At 38.9% G+C, this 16,559-nt stretch overlaps 1 protein-coding gene across 5 annotated transcripts in view; it reads left to right on the forward strand.

Annotated features, from left to right (window-relative positions):
• Window positions 1–12,647, forward strand: part of LOC141793075 (LIM and calponin homology domains-containing protein 1-like) — a 128,771-nt gene extending 116,124 nt beyond the window's left edge. For all 5 annotated transcript variants that reach the window (XM_074673420.1, XM_074673421.1, XM_074673422.1 and 2 more), the window contains 10 exons: window positions 6–34; window positions 663–776; window positions 3,226–3,318; window positions 5,630–5,794; window positions 5,906–6,000; window positions 6,197–6,358; window positions 9,311–9,406; window positions 9,739–9,847; window positions 11,228–11,330; window positions 12,057–12,647. In XM_074673420.1, coding sequence (XP_074529521.1) covers window positions 6–34; window positions 663–776; window positions 3,226–3,318; window positions 5,630–5,794; window positions 5,906–6,000; window positions 6,197–6,358; window positions 9,311–9,406; window positions 9,739–9,847; window positions 11,228–11,330; window positions 12,057–12,082 — 992 coding nt within the window. In that variant the 3' untranslated portion in view covers window positions 12,083–12,647. The remainder of the gene's footprint in view (window positions 1–5; window positions 35–662; window positions 777–3,225; window positions 3,319–5,629; window positions 5,795–5,905; window positions 6,001–6,196; window positions 6,359–9,310; window positions 9,407–9,738; window positions 9,848–11,227; window positions 11,331–12,056) is intronic.
• The last annotated feature ends 3,912 nt before the right edge of the window (window positions 12,648–16,559 follow it).

A 16,559-nucleotide genomic window follows, 5' to 3' on the forward strand; every position in this document is an offset into this window, starting at 1 on the left:
CACAGAAGGGACGGAGAAGGATTACCGTGGAAATGTGAGTAAAAGCATCCTCTGACTCTGAAAACAACTTTTTATGATTCCCATCTGGCACATCGTGGTCTGGGTTATTAGGTTTTATCAAAACAGCTAAAAAGAGAAGATGAAAGCTGGAAATAATCTGAAGCCGAAGTAAATCAAACATGTTGTAGAAACATCCTGTATTTGAAATCAGAGGTAGTTAAAGTCTCACAGTCCCGTTAAAAGTCTCAGATCATGTTTGGTTTTAGCTCAGACTCAGAGTCCTCTCTGCGAGGCTCTCCCACAGTCGGCAGGACGCACCGAGCCGTTCGTGACGTAGCATGCCAGATGAGGCTGTAGGAAATGGCCGAGACTGCTTGTGTTTTCCTTTGAGCTCATCTGTCTCCTCTCTCTGTCTCCTCTCTCCTTAGTAGGAGTCCTTTGGCTAGCATTGGAGTAGTGCTGTTGTGGTAGACCAACTATTTCTGTCTCCTCTCTTCCCTTCTTCTTTCCTGTGGTCGGTGGATGTGTGTGTGGGACGCTCGGCTCCGTGGATGAGACCGTGTTTCGTCTGTGTGATTGTGTGCATGAATACCTGTGTTTCCTGTGTGTATTTGTGCATGTTGATGTGTGTGTCTTTGTGTGTGTGTGTCGGGGTCTATCAGGTGTCAGGTCCGGTGTTGCCCCAGGCCAAGCGGGCTGACCGCTGGTCTTGGGACCCGGATGAGGAGCGAAAGCGTCAGGAAAGGTGGCAGCAAGAGCAGGAGCGCATGCTGCAGGTACACAGTTCACCTCAAGGAGGGACGCATGACGCATGAGTCTGCAAGGTGACAGGGGCAGGGTCTCACACAGCACAGGAACAAGCTGGGAGGGTTATCTGATCCAATTTAGAATATTTAACTTCACCAAAACAAAAGAAAAACAAAAGTTATAAACACATTTCACTTAATATTTCCTGTTAATCTGACACATAGCTGATCTTCAAGTTCAGCTATGGAGTTTTGCAAGTAGCATATTATTATCACTTAACTCTGGTATAACTTGATTATTTATTATTTGGCAAACAACAGCTTCACTTTTCATTTAGGAAAAGAAAACAAATGAAACATGATTCTTTTCATCTCAGACACAATTTTCTACTGGATTTGCCAGAAAATGTTGTAATTGGATAATAATAGTTTCAAATGCTGCAGCAGTGAAGTAGTTGATTAATTTCCAGGACTTTAGCTGTAAATTATTTCCAAAGTTTTGTTAGTATTAAATATTCTTGTAATAACCCGTATTTTATTTATTTATTTATTTATTTATTCATTCATTTATGTATGATGATAGGTTTTTAACTGGAAAAATAAGGGTTGAATAATAAAAAAAACAGTATAAATGAAATGAGATTTTGTTTGTATAAATATTCCTCTATAAACCACTTTTTTTTAAAAAAAATATTTATTGAGCATGATAGATTTTAAACTGGTTAAATAAAGGTTAAATAATTTTTAAAAATTAGTATAAATGAAATGAAATTTTTTATGTGTTAAATATTCTTGTATTAACCCTTTATTTATTTATCTATTTTTTTATCTATTTATTTATAATGATAGGTTGTTATCTAGTAAAATAAAGGTAAAATAATTCTAAAAAAAACAGTATTAATGAATGGAATTTTGTTTGTATGAAATATTCTTGTAATAACCTTATTTTTAAATATTTATTTATTTATTTATTTATTTATTTATTTATTTATTTATTTATTTATAAATTATGATTGTTTTTTATCCGGTAAAATAAAGGTTAAATTATATTTTTTTTTAAAGTTAAAATTATATGAAATTTTGTTTGTATTTAATATTCTTGTAATAACCACATTTTTATTTATTTATTTATCATGATTGATTTTTTTCTGGTAAAATAAAGGTTAAATAATTAAAAAAAATAAGAATAACAATTCAAATGACATGAAATGAAATAATACTTTCTATATCTGGCTAAAACTAATTAAAACTGTTAATGCCTCATTGTGTGAATTGACTGTCACAAATTGGTGAGCAGAATGCCTAAAATAAGGGACAAATTCCATAACAGGAGCTTCTGTGTTAAAAAACCTGTACCTGTTTGCCAGTCAATCCCAGTTTTCCTCAGATTATAAACCAGGGACTAAAACTGATGAAGTTAAATCAGATCATACCAAATCAACAGAAGCTGATCAGTGAAACCTGTGCTCACTTCAGAAAGATCCGGGTGTCGTTGCTATTTGCAAAGCTTGCCTCAATGTTTGCTGATACACTGAGCAGAGACCCCTGCAATGCTCACTGTGACCACTAGAGGGGGCTTGTGTGTCATGGGAGAACCTGTACTTTGGCTTTTTGTCAGGTCATCGGTTATAAACCACACACACGCTCATACACACTGTAACACATACATGCACACACACTCAAGGACTTCGTCCAAGGTTGCTGCTGTTGCTGCTGCCCAGCCCCCCCCCTCTCTGTCTCTCCTGATGAGAGGATCATCTCAGGTCCACGTATGTCCAGACGTTAGAGTGGTACCTGCACAGTGTGATGGTGAAGAATAAATCAAGACGCCAGCAGCGATCAGAGCAGATCGTTTAGCTCGCTGGTCGTTGCAGGACTGTTTGAAATGGGTGAATGTGAAGCATCGATGTGCTCAGTGTCAGTGTTTGATTCAGTGTGATGCTGCTGTCTGTGCTTTCTCTCTAAACCTCTGAGCTTTAAACTCATCCTTTTCCTGGCTTCCTCTGAAATTATAAAATCTATTTAAAATCATGTTCGATTAATCTTAAAGAAACCAGGAGGATGTCTCCTCTGCACAGTCACACAAACCAAAATAACTGAGATTATTATTTATTCTTTATGAGATTGAGGAGGAACCCTTTGTCAACAAACTGCATGATCTACCTTTGTCTGTGCCTGCTTTGGTTAGCTTTGGTTAGCTTTGGTTAGCTTCTGCTTGCTTTGCATCCCTTACACACAAGTCTCTATCTTTGAGTTGATGTGTAAATATCCCACAGAGGACTCCCAACACGGGGGTTTCTCAGCTCAGCAGTAATTACAGGAGGATTAACTTATGTCTCTGTTAGTGTACGATCGAGCATGAAGCTTTAGGCAGAGTTTAACTGAAACCTCTCAGAGCCCCGTGCATTGTTAAATCTCCACCTCTGCTGTGGTTTGAGGCTCTCTGCTGTATGTCGTGTGTCTGTTCCCATGGCGACAGGAGAAGTACCAGCGCGAGCAGGAGAAGCTGAAGGAGGAGTGGGAGAAGGCTCAGAGGGAGGTGGCAGAAGAGGAGCGGAAGTATCACGAGGAGGTGACATTTTTTTAGTCTGGTTTTAAAGCCTTTCTCAGCGCTGAGTCGGCACTTTTAAGGGTTTTTACTGATCCTCCACTGACTGGTGACTCAGCTCTTTTCATGTTTTTGACACAGAGGATCACACAGCTCTCAGTGCTCGCCTCCAACACTGTGTTGGTTTCACAGATCTTTGCACATCCACTCCTCGGGCAGGTGAATTGGATAAAGACAATTTTGTCTAAATTATGAGGAGAAAGTTCCCGCACACTGACCGACTTCCTGAAAGGAGAAGCCATCTTAAATGGGAGTAGCTGTGGGGCTCCAACCATCGCTTCTCTGTACCAGTAAAGTTATAAAAGTAAAATACAATTAAGACAGTTTCTTACTTTTCTTTTTTTTTTAAAACAATAAAAATAATTAAAAAAAATTAAAAGAGATAATAAAAAAATTTAAAAAGATAAAAAATGAAAATAATAAAAATAAAAAAAATAAAAAATCAAATAAATAAATAAATAAATTAAATAAATAAATAAAAAAACAATTAAGACAGTTTCTTCTTTTGAATAATTAAATAAATAAATAAATAAAAAAATAAAAAAATGATTTAAAAAAAATTAAAAAATAGATAAATAAAATACATAAATTAATTAATAGAAAAACAATTACGACAGTTTCAATTCAATAACAAATTTTAAAACATTTAAATAGAGAACAGAACAATGTCAAAAATGTCGTGACTGAGTACGTTAGATCCTGATGAAGATAAAAGACCTCAGTCAGAAGGAGATACTACATTTACAATCTCATGATAGAAAAAAAAAACAGACAAAAAGAGGAGCTAACAATCTTAAAGTAAAATCTTAAAATAAAAGTTGAAGACTGTGTCTCTTCTCTTACCCCCCCTTACCTGTGGAGTTCCCCAAGGCTCTGTTCTTGGTCCCATCCTTTTCTCCCTTCACCTCCTTCCTCTTGGCCTGGTTTTAAAAAGCGCGGCGTGTCTTACCATCTGTACGCAGACGACACTCAGATTTACCTGCTGATAAAAAAGAAAGATGACCGCTTGTCTGCTGGACTGTTTTATGGGCCGTTTACACGACAACAGTTTATAAGGGTGAAATTAGGGCTGCAGCTATCGAATATTTTAGTATTCTACTGAAAATTCCATCGATTAATCGAGTAAGCGGATAAAACACATTTTTGTTAAGTTAAAGAGCAGTTATTTTTCAAATGAAAATTTGTTTCAAGCAAGTGTAAAATCAAGTGACTTTGGGTGATAAATTCCAAGTTCTGTGCGATCTGTTGAGATATGAGGTACAAGCAGCTGATGCAGATCAATACATGCTTGACAGAGAGGTGGCTTGAGGGGTCTGAAAACTCTCTGAATATGGCATCAGCTCGATTTGAAATGCCACTCTTTGATCTTTTTTAAAATTAAACGATTCCTCGAGGTGGAGAAAATTACTCGAGTATTTTTTGTAATCGAGTACCTCGAATTATTCGAGGAATCGTTTCAGCTCTAGGTGAAATGCACAGGTTTTGTTGCGTTTCAGCCTCGCGTTTACACGCAAACAGCGTTTCAGCCGAACTAAAACACAAACTTTTGTCGTGTAAACAGGGCCTTGAAGACGTGAAAGACTGGATGGCTCTGAGCTTTATGAATTTTCCTGGACTCTCTTTAACCGTATTTCAAACCCAGAATTTAAATCTTGGTATAAAGTTTGGATGTGGTTTTAAATTTGATCGACAAAAAATTCAGTTGTTGAATACAGTTTTTATCACCTCAGGCTTTTATCCAAGATTATTTCAGTTTTATCATGTAACAATTTTAAAATAATACTTACTTAAAATAATACTAATAACACTGCTTTTCTTTTTCCTGGCGTCCCTTAACTGGCTCCCCGTTCATTTTAAAATTAATCTTAGAATTAATTTTTAAAGTTTGTTGTTTGTTTTTTAAATCTTTCAATGAATCAGCTCCTCAGTTTAACTCTGATCTTTTAAATGTCTTCACTCCTTCACGGTCCCTGAGATCTGCTGATCGGTCTCTGTGGTGGAACGATCTGCCGCTGGAAATATAAACATCCCCCACCTTAACGACTTTTAAATCACGTCTTAAAACTCATTTTTAGTCTTTGGCTTTTCAGCAAAAGGGCTGTGTGATCTTTGTCCTTTTATGTTTTTAATTTATTTTATGTCTTGATGTTCTTGTTTTATTTTTTCTCAGCAGCACTTTGGGAAACTTGACTGTTTTTTTAAATGTGCTGTACAAAATAAAGCGGATTGGACTGGGTTGATTAATTCTGCTCTCCTTCCTCTTCTTCTTCAACAGGAGCGCAGGATCCTGGAGGAAACGGTGACTCCTCTGACTCCCCGCTCCTCCGCCCTGCCCTCCCCCAGCAGAGGGGAGCTGTCCTCCACCCCGGCTCCTCAGGACACCATCGTCCGCTCGCTGGCCGACTGGGAACGCAAGCAGGAGCTTCTGGAGAGGCAGTCGGTGGGTGGCTTCCTGGTTTTTAGATTGTTTGGTGCAGGAAGTCTGAAACTAGGTGAGAAACTCTGCTCTTTTAGTTTGTGCTGACTGCTCCTGGTTTTTCACGGCCCTCAGAAGGCGAGCACGGAGAGCGTGGAGTGGAGGAGGAGAGAAAACGACAGGACCAGTGACATCAGCACGGCTGACGACAGCATGAAAACAGCCAGGAGGTTTGTCAGCCATCTGTCAGGGGATCTGCTCACAGATACTTTGAGCAACATTGGTCTAACAATTTACCTCATGGGGCTTTAATGGGACGCAGTTTTCACCTGTTCTCGAGGGAAAAACCTGTTACCTCAGCCATGTTTGAGTAATATCCAGACTCAGAGCTCCTGATTTTGACCTCGGCACATTTCTGATCCTCAGCTCAGTGAGCCAGAGCAGCGGCCAACCAGAAACCTCCAGTCACAATCTGCAGAACGGCCAAAAACTTCCCCAGGCGTCCGCCAAATCCTCCGCTTCTGTGAAGAAACCTCAGCAGCCCTCAGGCGACAGCAGCAAGCCCGGCCGGCCTGCAGGAGACAGGAGGTGTGTGTCCCCGGATGCTCTCGTCTGTTTGTGTGTTTTTTCTGTCTCCTTTGATTTTTACAACCATCAGTTTCTGTCCTGAAAGAACTGAGAGCACACCAGCTGAACTTAAACTATGAGAGACAAAAAGCAACGATCAGAAAAGCTAAATCAGTTTGTTCCCACAACAAAGAAGTTAAACACAGAGCTGCAGCTAAAGAGGCTGTGAGGAGGATCTGTTTGGAATCGCTGCAGCGCCACCTTTTGGTAAGGTATTTATCAACAGTTAGAGCTACGCTTTGAAACCTGACAACAAGCTAACTTTGTCAGTTTGTAGCGTAGCTTAGCAGCTGCTATATTTCTCTCTCCTCACAGCCCGGTGCTCTGAGACGTGTCTGTAACGTGTAACGTTAGTGAATCCTGGTTCTGTCCTACCAGAGCTCATCTACCAACTCCAACCTCACCAAGCAGAGCTAACGTAACCTGGCTCTTCATTTTATTGATAGACTCTCAAGTTTGAACAGACCACTGCAGAATAACTGCTGACTGTGGGTTGGAGGCTACATTAGCACAAAGAGTTTAGCCCTTTCAGCCTTTAGCTCATGTTTTAGCCTTCAACTTGATTAATTACCTTAAGCCTGTGTTTTAACCTTTAGCTTGGGCTGTAAGCCTTTAGTCTGGGTTTTAGCCTTTAGCTTGTGTTTTAGCCATTAGTTCATGTTTTAGCTCTTGACCTATGTTTAAGCCGTTAGCCAGTGTCTTAGCCTTTAGCCCATGTTTTAGCTCTTACCTCCTGTTTTAGTTTCTAGCCTGTAGTTTGGCCTGTGTTTTAGCCTATAGCTTTTCATTTGGCCTTTAGCCTGGGTTTATAGCCTTTAGCTTGTGTTTTAACCTTGAGCTTGTGTTTAAGCCATGAGCTCATGTTTTAACCCTTAGCCTATGTTTTAGCCTTTAGTTTTTCTTTTAGCCTTTAGCCAATGTTTAAGCCTTTAGCCTGTGATTTAGCCTTAAGCTTGTTTTTAGCTTTCAGCCGCTGTTTTAGCCTCTTGCTAGTGTTGTAGCTCTCACCTCCTGTTTTAACCTGTATCCTGTGTTTTAGCTTTTAGCTCAGGTTTTAGCCCTTAGCCCATGTTCAAGCCTTAAGCCAGTGTCTTAGCCTTTAGTCCATGTTTTAGCTGTTAGCCAGTGTCTTAGCCTTTAGCTTGTATTTTAGCTTTTAGCTCCTGTTTTAGCCTCTAGCCTGTATTTTTGCCTGTGTTTTGGCCTTAAGCTATCATTTTAGCTTTTAGCCGAGGTTTTAACCTTTAACTTGTGTTTTAACCTTTGGCTTGTATTTTAGCCTTTAGCCTTTGGTTAGGCCTTGAGCTCATTAGCCTCTAGCTAGTGTGTTAGTTTTTAGTCCATGTTTTAGCTGTTAGCCAGTGTCTTAGCCTTTAGCTTGTGTTTTAGCTTTTAGTTCCTGTTTTAGTTTCTAGCCTGTACTTTAGCCCGTGTTTTAGCTTTTAGCTTTTCTTTTAGCCTAAAGTCTGTTTTTTTTTTTGCCTTTATTTTACATTTAAGCCTTTAGTCTGTGTTTTAGCCATGAACTCATGTTCAGCCTTAAGCTTATGTTTTAGCCTTTAGCCAGTGTTTGAGCCTTAATCCTGTAGTTTAGCCTTTAGATTATTTTTAGCCGCCTAGTGTTGTAACTCTTAGCTCCTGTTTTAACCTGTAGCCTGTGTTTTAGCTTTTTAGCTGGAACTTTCAATCTTTAAGATGTGTTTCAGCCATTAGCTCATGTTTCAGCCCTTAGCCCATGTTTTAGCTGTTGGCTAATATCTTAGCCTTTAACTTGTATTTTAGCTTTTAGCTCCTGTTTTAGCCTCTAGCCTGTATTTTAGCCTGTGTTTTGGCCTTAAGCTATCATTTTAGCTTTTGGCTGATGTTTTAACCTTTAACTTGTGTTTTAACCTTTGGCTTGTGTTTTAGCCCTTAGCCCATATTTTAGACCTTTAGCTTGTATTTTAGCCTTTAGGCTTTGGTTAAGCCTTTAGCTTTTTAGCCTCTAGCTAGTGTGTTAGCTTTTAGCTCCTGTATTAACCTGTACCCTATGTTTTGTTTGTGTTTTAGCCTTTAGCTCATGTGTTAGCCTTTAGCTTGTGCTCTATCTCTCTCTTGTTTCTCCTTCTTCTGCTCTTCTGTCCTTTTTCTGTCTGACAGTTAGGCTCCAGTGTCCACCATCACTACAAAATTAATCACAGAAATCGTTTCCAGCAGAGAAAAACACAGATCTCTTAATCAGCCGGCGTGGCGTTGTCATGGAGACTTAGACGTGCCGTAAATCAATCTGGTCCTACTCGACCTGATCAGGAAGCTGAGAATTAGCATTTCAAAATAATATATTGGTGCTGATAATCTCATTATTATCACCTAGAAACTTCTCACAGCCCCTTTAAGTTAAAAACTAGTTTTCAGCATTTTCTTTCAGCCTCTTTTGGTTTTGGTAGCACGCTGTGAAACTCAACTTTTGCATCATCATTTCATGACATTTCATTTAGTAGCATTTTTTCCTTTTATGTTTAGATTATCTGTATTATCATTTTGAACCTTATTATTCATTTTGATTTCTTTTTGATTTCTGGTAATCATGTTAGGCTCACAGAATAATAATTCTTGGGCAAAACTGTCATAGCAGGTCTTTGCAGAGGGAAGACCTGTAGTTACAGTTCCCCTGTTTGACCAGCAGGTGGCACGTGATACCTCTGATCTGTCCTCCCTCCTGGAGAAAGAGCCTCTTTAGAATCACATGTTGGGGACATGTCAGAGTGTGACTCTGCTCTCAGTGATGGAGTAAACACAGGTTTCAGTCCAGGCGTTATTCAGGCTTTTACATCATTCTCCCCTCTGATTGGCTCGAGTCAGACCCCAACAGCCAATCGAGTGCTGCCGCAGCTGTGAGTCTTCATCATGTTGCATGTTGCTGTCCATTTCCAGGATTGCTCCCATTGATAATAACAAGGGACACAGCTCATCCAAACCCCCCGCAGCATGTCCACCAGCTCCAGACACCCTGCCTCCAGCGCCCAACAGGTACCGCATCACAAGCTCCCTGCATCACAAGCATCCCACACAGAGGGAGGGGAGGTGGGAGGAGGTGGGGGGGTCCATTTCTGCACCGTCATTTTCACAACATGGATCACTGCAGCAGAGAGACGCTGAACACGCTCAGAGTTATGACGCTGTCTCTGAGTCTTTACCTGTTTCACAGAGAGAATCACGTCTGCAAACATTGGCTGTGTCAGAGCCTGGTGTGATCCAGTGTTTCTGAATTTTAAAAGTTTGACTTTACTGTAAAATCAGAGAGATCAAGCATCACATGTTCCTGTCTCACTCCGTGTCCCCCACCTGTCCTCATCCTGCAGGTCTGTGAGCGGGAAGAAGCTGTGCTCCAGCTGTGGGCAGCCGTTAGGGAAAGGAGCGGCCATGATCATAGAGACACTCAGCCTCTACTTCCACATTCAGTGCTTTAAGGTCGGTGACAGACACAGAGCTTTATTCTCATGTCCAGATTTTTACCTTTGTTAAATGTTTTTTCCTCATATCACAAAGAAAGAGTCTGTTATTCCCTGGTTTTCTCTGCTCATCAGCTCCTTTGTTATGGATTTACTTTTTAAAACTTATCAGAGACACTGAGGAACTTTTAGTCTCCTGTGCAGTGGCTCCTTGTAGCTTTAAGAAATATGATTGAAATAAAGAATTGTTATTTTTCTTCCAGAGGGTATTGATGATTAAAGACACTGACACTAAATAAAATCCTACGTTAACATTAAGTTGAACTAAATCTTCATCCCATCTGTCAATAAAGCCTGCCACTGCTCTACTTCACCCCCTACAACATCAATGAATTAAGCAATATTATCAATACTTGTTATCAAATTAAACTTTTCTCTAAATTTTATGAAATTTTTGCAGATTTATTGGATCCTAATTTTCTTCATTTTTGCAATTTTTTTAATTTTAAAAATTGTTATAAGTAATTATAAAAAATAAAAAATTGTTGTAATTTAGATTTCTTTATTTTAAATTGTTGTGAATTAATTGAATTTCTTTGTTTTATTTTTTTTTAATTAATTAAAATTTAAATTGTGAATTCATTGAATTTATTTTTAATTATGAATTAATTTAATTTCTTTTTTTTAAATTGTAATGAATTAATTACATTTATTTTTTAAGTGAATTAATTTAAATCTCTTTTTTTAAGTGAATGAATTAAATTTCTTTTAAGTAAATTAATTAATTTTATTTTTTAATTGTTGTGAATGAATTTAATTTATTTTTTAGTTGTTGTGAATTAATTACATTTTTTTTTTTTTAGTTGTGAACTAATTAAATTTCTAAACTTTAATTTAAAAAAAAAATTGCCCAAAATTCCCAAAATTTGCAAATAAATCTTAAATTTGCGTAATCAAAAAAAATGAAATTGCAAAATCTTTTTTTTTTAAACCTTAAACTTTTTTTAACTAAATTTTTTCATTTCACCTTTTTTCTTGTAATTTTTGCAAACTTATTTCCAATCCAAACCCAGACATCGAATGTAAAAAATAATAATGATAAAAAAAACTTCTTGTTTGGATAATTATTCTATAGATTTTTATAATGTTTACAATTGTTTACCCTTTTTTGTCTTTATTGTGAAGATGAAGTAGATTTTGTGGCTCTGGCCTGACGGTAATTTAGGTAATCTAGGAAGGTTGCAGACCCCTGATTTAGTCTCTTGATGTGATCGAGGAAACTTTTGGAAACTTTGAGGTCGACACACTACTCGTCCCTAAAACATTGGATTTACCTAAACTGTAGACTGAATCATAGATAACGTGTAATAACACACCACCCTCCCTGTGTTTGTCGCAGTGTGGCGTGTGTAAGGGACAGCTCGGCGACACGACCACGGGGACAGACGTCCGGATCAGAAACGGCCTCCTCAACTGCCACCAGTGCTACATCCGCTCCCGCTGTAAGTCTCCTCCTCCTTCATCAGTCTCCTTCTTTGTTTCTGTCTTTACGCCAAGTTTCCATCCGTCCACGAGGAACATAAATTAAATCAGAATCTGATCTCGCTCTTTGAGCTGATCCACAGCAAATCAACCACAGAAAACCACACATCAGAGAAAGCGTTTTCTGTTTTATGGAGCTCAGAATGAGAGCGATTAATCATTTCTAAAATTATAAACCAGGTTAGGAGTTGTCGCTCCTTATTGTTTGGTAATGCTGGCCGTATTCCTCCTCTGCGCTGATGAGTAAGAGCAGTTTTCAATAAGGTGATGGTGTCGTCGGAGCAGCAGATAACACAGTGCTCATAAAGCAGTTAGAAAAGTACAGAAAGCTGCGTTTGATTTATTGTTTCCAAACTGAGCCTGGCACTGCTTCATGAGGAGAGATTTCAGTGTGTATCCCAGGTTTCATCCGTTATTGCAGCCCCGCTGTGTGTGTGATAAGAGCAGTGTGTTTTAATATGAAGCTTCGATCCGCTGCAGCTTTAATAAAGACGAGTCAGACGAGTCAGACGAGTCAGACGCAGCGAGGCGCCGATCTGAAGCTGCATCAGGAGGGAGGAACTTTTTAACACCAGGGTCAGAGAGGAAACAGAGAAAACAGAGTCAGTATCAGAGAGTGTGACCTGAAAATCCCTCAAATAAACATCAGTGGGTTTCCTTTTCTCTTTCTCCCTCTTCCTCTCAAGCGGCCGGACAGCCAACCACGTTGTGACGCCCGACAGAAAGCACAAGGTTCACGGATGAACCCCCACCCCCCCACATCTCTTTTTAAAGTGATTATCTACAAATCATGTCCTTCACAGCGTGTCGGGATCTTTGCATCCTCCGCAGCTCAGTAACCAATGAGGATTCATCACGGTGGGGAGGAACAAACGGGGGATCCGGGGACAGTCTGGAGAAAAACAATATCTATTCTTCGTGTTTATGTCATCTCATCCGTGAGAGGAATCTGGATTTGATTGGTCCACGCCGCCGCAGCAGCGCCACAGACTCTGTGTCATCATCGTGCTGAGCGTGAGTGGGAGGGAGACTCTTCTGGGGTGGGGCGAGTCGGCGAGTCTGGTTCGAGAAGGATCCAGCTCAGTCCCATAAAAAAGGAAACGCAGTTTATCAAAGAATCACTTTTTTATCTGTAGAGATTTTCTTATTGAGGAGTGATCAAAGCTACAAACTGGAGTGAAACCTGGAGACGTGGTGTGGCAGCTCAGACCGCAGGTTTTTATTTTTCTGACAGGCTGGATCTGAAAAAACGAGAAACTAACGCCAACAACACGAGGTGCAATAAAGGTCTGATTCAAACACAGAGCTCGGTCCAGATCCTGGTTCTGACGGTGACCTCCTGAGTCCTCTCATGTGCTTCTCACACACACACACACACACTCACACACACATGTTATGGATGTAGTTTCATCTTTAGGGCAATAACAGGACGTGTAGCCGTGTCTGAGGGTCGGGGTCACAGCAGGTGGCTCCTCCTCCGGCGCGGGGAGTCAGGACTTCAATGTGCCTTAGAGGAAAAGCAAAGTGATGCAGGAATGAAATAAAAACACCAGCTCTTTGGTGTTTCTTTCCTCTTTTATTTCTTTTTCTCGTCGTTGAAGGTGTAGGGAGGGATTTGGCCAAATTTGAACTCTGAAACTGCAGACGCGCACGCTGCAGCCCTCCCTGACATCGCGCTTTACTTCAGCTTCCTCTGTGATTTCTGCAGAAAGAGCCGGTTTGTTATCATCAGGCAGAGGGAGCAGGGATTCATTTCTCAGAGATAGAAACATCAGCTCACGTTGGAGGCAGTCTGAGCAGACGAACCAGCAGCAGATGAACTCCTGTAACCTCTGGGTTGAGCTGAGGATCCGTGCTGCCAGCTGCACATTCGCCTCTTTCCTTTTCCTTCCTTTTAACACGCGACAGATCGGATGTTTGAGAAAAAAAATGCACGTTAAGCCTATAACCAAATGATTTGCTGTATGAAAGCAAACGAGCATCCTCCTCCTCCTCCTCCTCCTCCTCCTTTAGCGAAGCTTCATCATCTCTGATCTTCAGTATTTTTAAGCTTCTGTTCCGATCGTGTATTTTAATTTTTTTATCCTCATTTAGATCTTAAATAAACCTCAGCTGAGTCTCTTATAGCGGGATCTTTGAGACGGAGCTCTGTATCCAGACGGTCTTCTTACCGGGATAGTTGGGGGATGAAACCTTTTCTGTCTGTTCTGTATTTATTGTAATATTCACCTGAACACTATCCCAACTATAGGAACATTTGGTGTTGAAATGCAGCGGCATTTATAGCAAACTGTATGTTTATAAATAAAATGTTATACATTCAAAGTGGACTCCTGTTTCTTCTGAGTGTGTTTCATGTTTTTATTGTTTCTGTTTAGAAAGATGAGAAAGATGCAGCACTCATCCCTCGATTTACAAGGTTTTCATTAAGATAAATAATTTAACTCAACTGTAAAATGTTTGATTTTGAATTGTTATAAAATAATTTTTGGTATTTCTTGTATTTTTAAAGATATTTCTCCATCTGAAAGTAGCATTTTTTCTGCGATACTTACATTTTTCACCACACTTTTCCTCCTCAAAGCTCGTTCCTGCTCTCGTTACTGAAGTTTCCAATCATTCGCTGCCTGTAACTCTTCTCTTCCCAGGGCCGTAGCTACAGTTAGGCAAACACAGGCAGTTGCCCAGGGGCCCCCAAAGCATCTCTTAAAAACTGATTTATGAAGTTCTCTTCAATTGAAAGCATTTCTTTTTTCTAAATCTTACTTCACATGCTTCAAACTCCATCAAAGTCTTAATCTGTAATGATGGTTTTGGCTCCTCCCCCTCCCTTCTTATTCAATGGGCTATTCCATGTTACAACACATCTGAACATTTGATTCAGGAAGAAAGTGGTAAAAACACTTTTTACCATTTTTTTCTTATTTTCAACCAAGTGTGAAATAAAACCAATGTTGCTCTGAGATCTGAGATAAACATATCAGACTTTTAGGATTTTAAGGACTTTATCTAGCCCAGGAAACAGGATCATTTTCTCTAAATCAAACTTTTGGAGTTGGTGATAAACATTATTGTATAAATCTCTTTTTTGGAAACATAACTCACTGGACAGGGGGTCAAATAAAAATACATTCACTTTAAAATAATAGAACCAAAAAGTATGCTAACTGTAAATATCACCTCTTTCAGTAGATTTTTTTCCAGTTTGATGTTGTGCTCGATATTTACAAATTTTTTCTTTACTCAATTATTTTTTTCAATATTTACCTATTGTAATGTTTTTCACTTCATCCTTTCTTGTTTGTTCCTGTTACTCTGTAAATTCCCCACTGTGGGACAAATAAGCTGTCAATGGACCATAAAAGATTTCAAATCCAGGACAAAGTGGACTAAATGATGGATTCACTTTTTTCTAAATCAAACTAAAGTACAGAACTTGAGGAAATGCATTTAGTTGTGTTAAGTTAGCATGAACAAGATTAGCACTGTGTCATGCCTTGATTCTGGGAAAGAGACAGTGGACCCAGGGAAGGCCAGTCTAGCTCTGAGGAAGAGGAGTTACAAGGACATGGAGGGCCCCATGGACTGGGTTTACCTTGGGCCCCCAAACCACTACATACGCCCCTGGGTCTTCCTCCTCTTTTCCTGTTTAGTTTCCCCTTTTTCGGCTCTGATTTCAAAGAAAATTTGATAATAATGCAGCTACAAAAAGTACAAACAACGCTAAAGTCCAGTTGCACAGAAAGTTTAGGTTAAAGCTGCTGGAAACTGGAGACTTTTGGATTTAGTTTGATAAATTTCAAAGTGTGCCGTCGCTGTAATCCTAAACTGTGAGGTCCCCTGGCTAAGAAAAGAAATAATGAATCCTTTTCTTGGATAAAAAAACACACATCTTCAGTCAATTTTGGGCAAAATTAGGTCCAAAAACTTCACCAAACACAACACACAGGTCACACTTTTTGAAAATAACCTGCTTTAAATTTTCTACTTTAATAATTTAACGTCTAAATTCATCAAATGTTGAGCTTTAAATGTGATTATCCCATATCCTTAACCATTAAATTATTGACAGAAACTTCCAGTTCTTTGACCTTAAAGCCTTGATTGGTTCCTCTGAACAACCCCCCAAAAAATGTCCAAATATCACTTTTTTTCCATATTTGAGTTTCAGTTTGTTTCATATCTGATCCATCAGGTCCCAACGCTCAACCATTGTTTTTTCCTGAACAAACAAAAACATCATAAATCACAAAATCATTTAAAAAAATCAAATAAATCACTCTAAATGTACCAAATTATGTCCTTTAAAAATAAAAAGACTGTTTGATATAGCGCATGAAATACGAGTAGATGTTGATTGACTGTTTTAGTTACATGACCTTATATACCCGCTGTATCTAATCTGACACACCATCTTCAACACGGTTTACTCAAACATAGATTGAGAATTATTGAGTATTTTGACTTTGCATGAATCCAGTAACTGTTCCTATAGATGAGACAGTAAATACTGTGATGTTTTTCTTACCTTAACCTTTTTAAAACCACCTGTGTCCACTTCCTGAGTCCTGGCGGTCTGAGAGAGTCACAGGAAGGGCGGCTAATGAGAGACTTACCACCCAGTGTTGGTTTATCTGTGCACTGCATGTTTCTGATTGTTCAGGATAATAAACACCACACTGCTTCTGTGGAGGGCTGAAAAAGTTGTGGATCAAATATGATCCGTTTGGCGTTATGGGGTTAAGATGGTCTAAAATATTTTTTGGTGTTTCTTCTGTTGTTAAAGATAATTCTCCAGCTGAAAGGAAGTCAAACAGGTCGTACAATCAAAGAAATTAAATAAAAATGAAAGCAATTTTCCTGCAACTCCTAAATTTTGCACCACACTTTCCTTCCTCCTCTTTTCCTGTTTTGTTTCCACTTTAATCTTCTCTGATTTCAAAGAAAATTCAACAATAATGCAGCTACAAAAAGAACAAACAACGTTAAACTTCATGTTTTTATTGTTGTTTTTGTTTAGAAAGATGTGTTTGTGTGTTTCCATCTGCAGCACTCATCCCTCAGATTACAGGGTTTTTATTTAGATAAATAATTTAACTTTACTGTAAAATGTTTGATGTTAAGATGGTTTAAACTTATCTTTGGTATTTCTTTTCTTTTTAAAGATAATTCTCCAGATGAAAGTACGT

Source organism: Halichoeres trimaculatus, unplaced genomic scaffold (assembly GCF_033239565.1).
Source record: "Halichoeres trimaculatus isolate MK-OKI-2021-1 unplaced genomic scaffold, fHalTri1.1 fHalTri1_scaffold_7, whole genome shotgun sequence".
Lineage (NCBI taxonomy): Eukaryota > Metazoa > Chordata > Actinopteri > Labriformes > Labridae > Halichoeres > Halichoeres trimaculatus.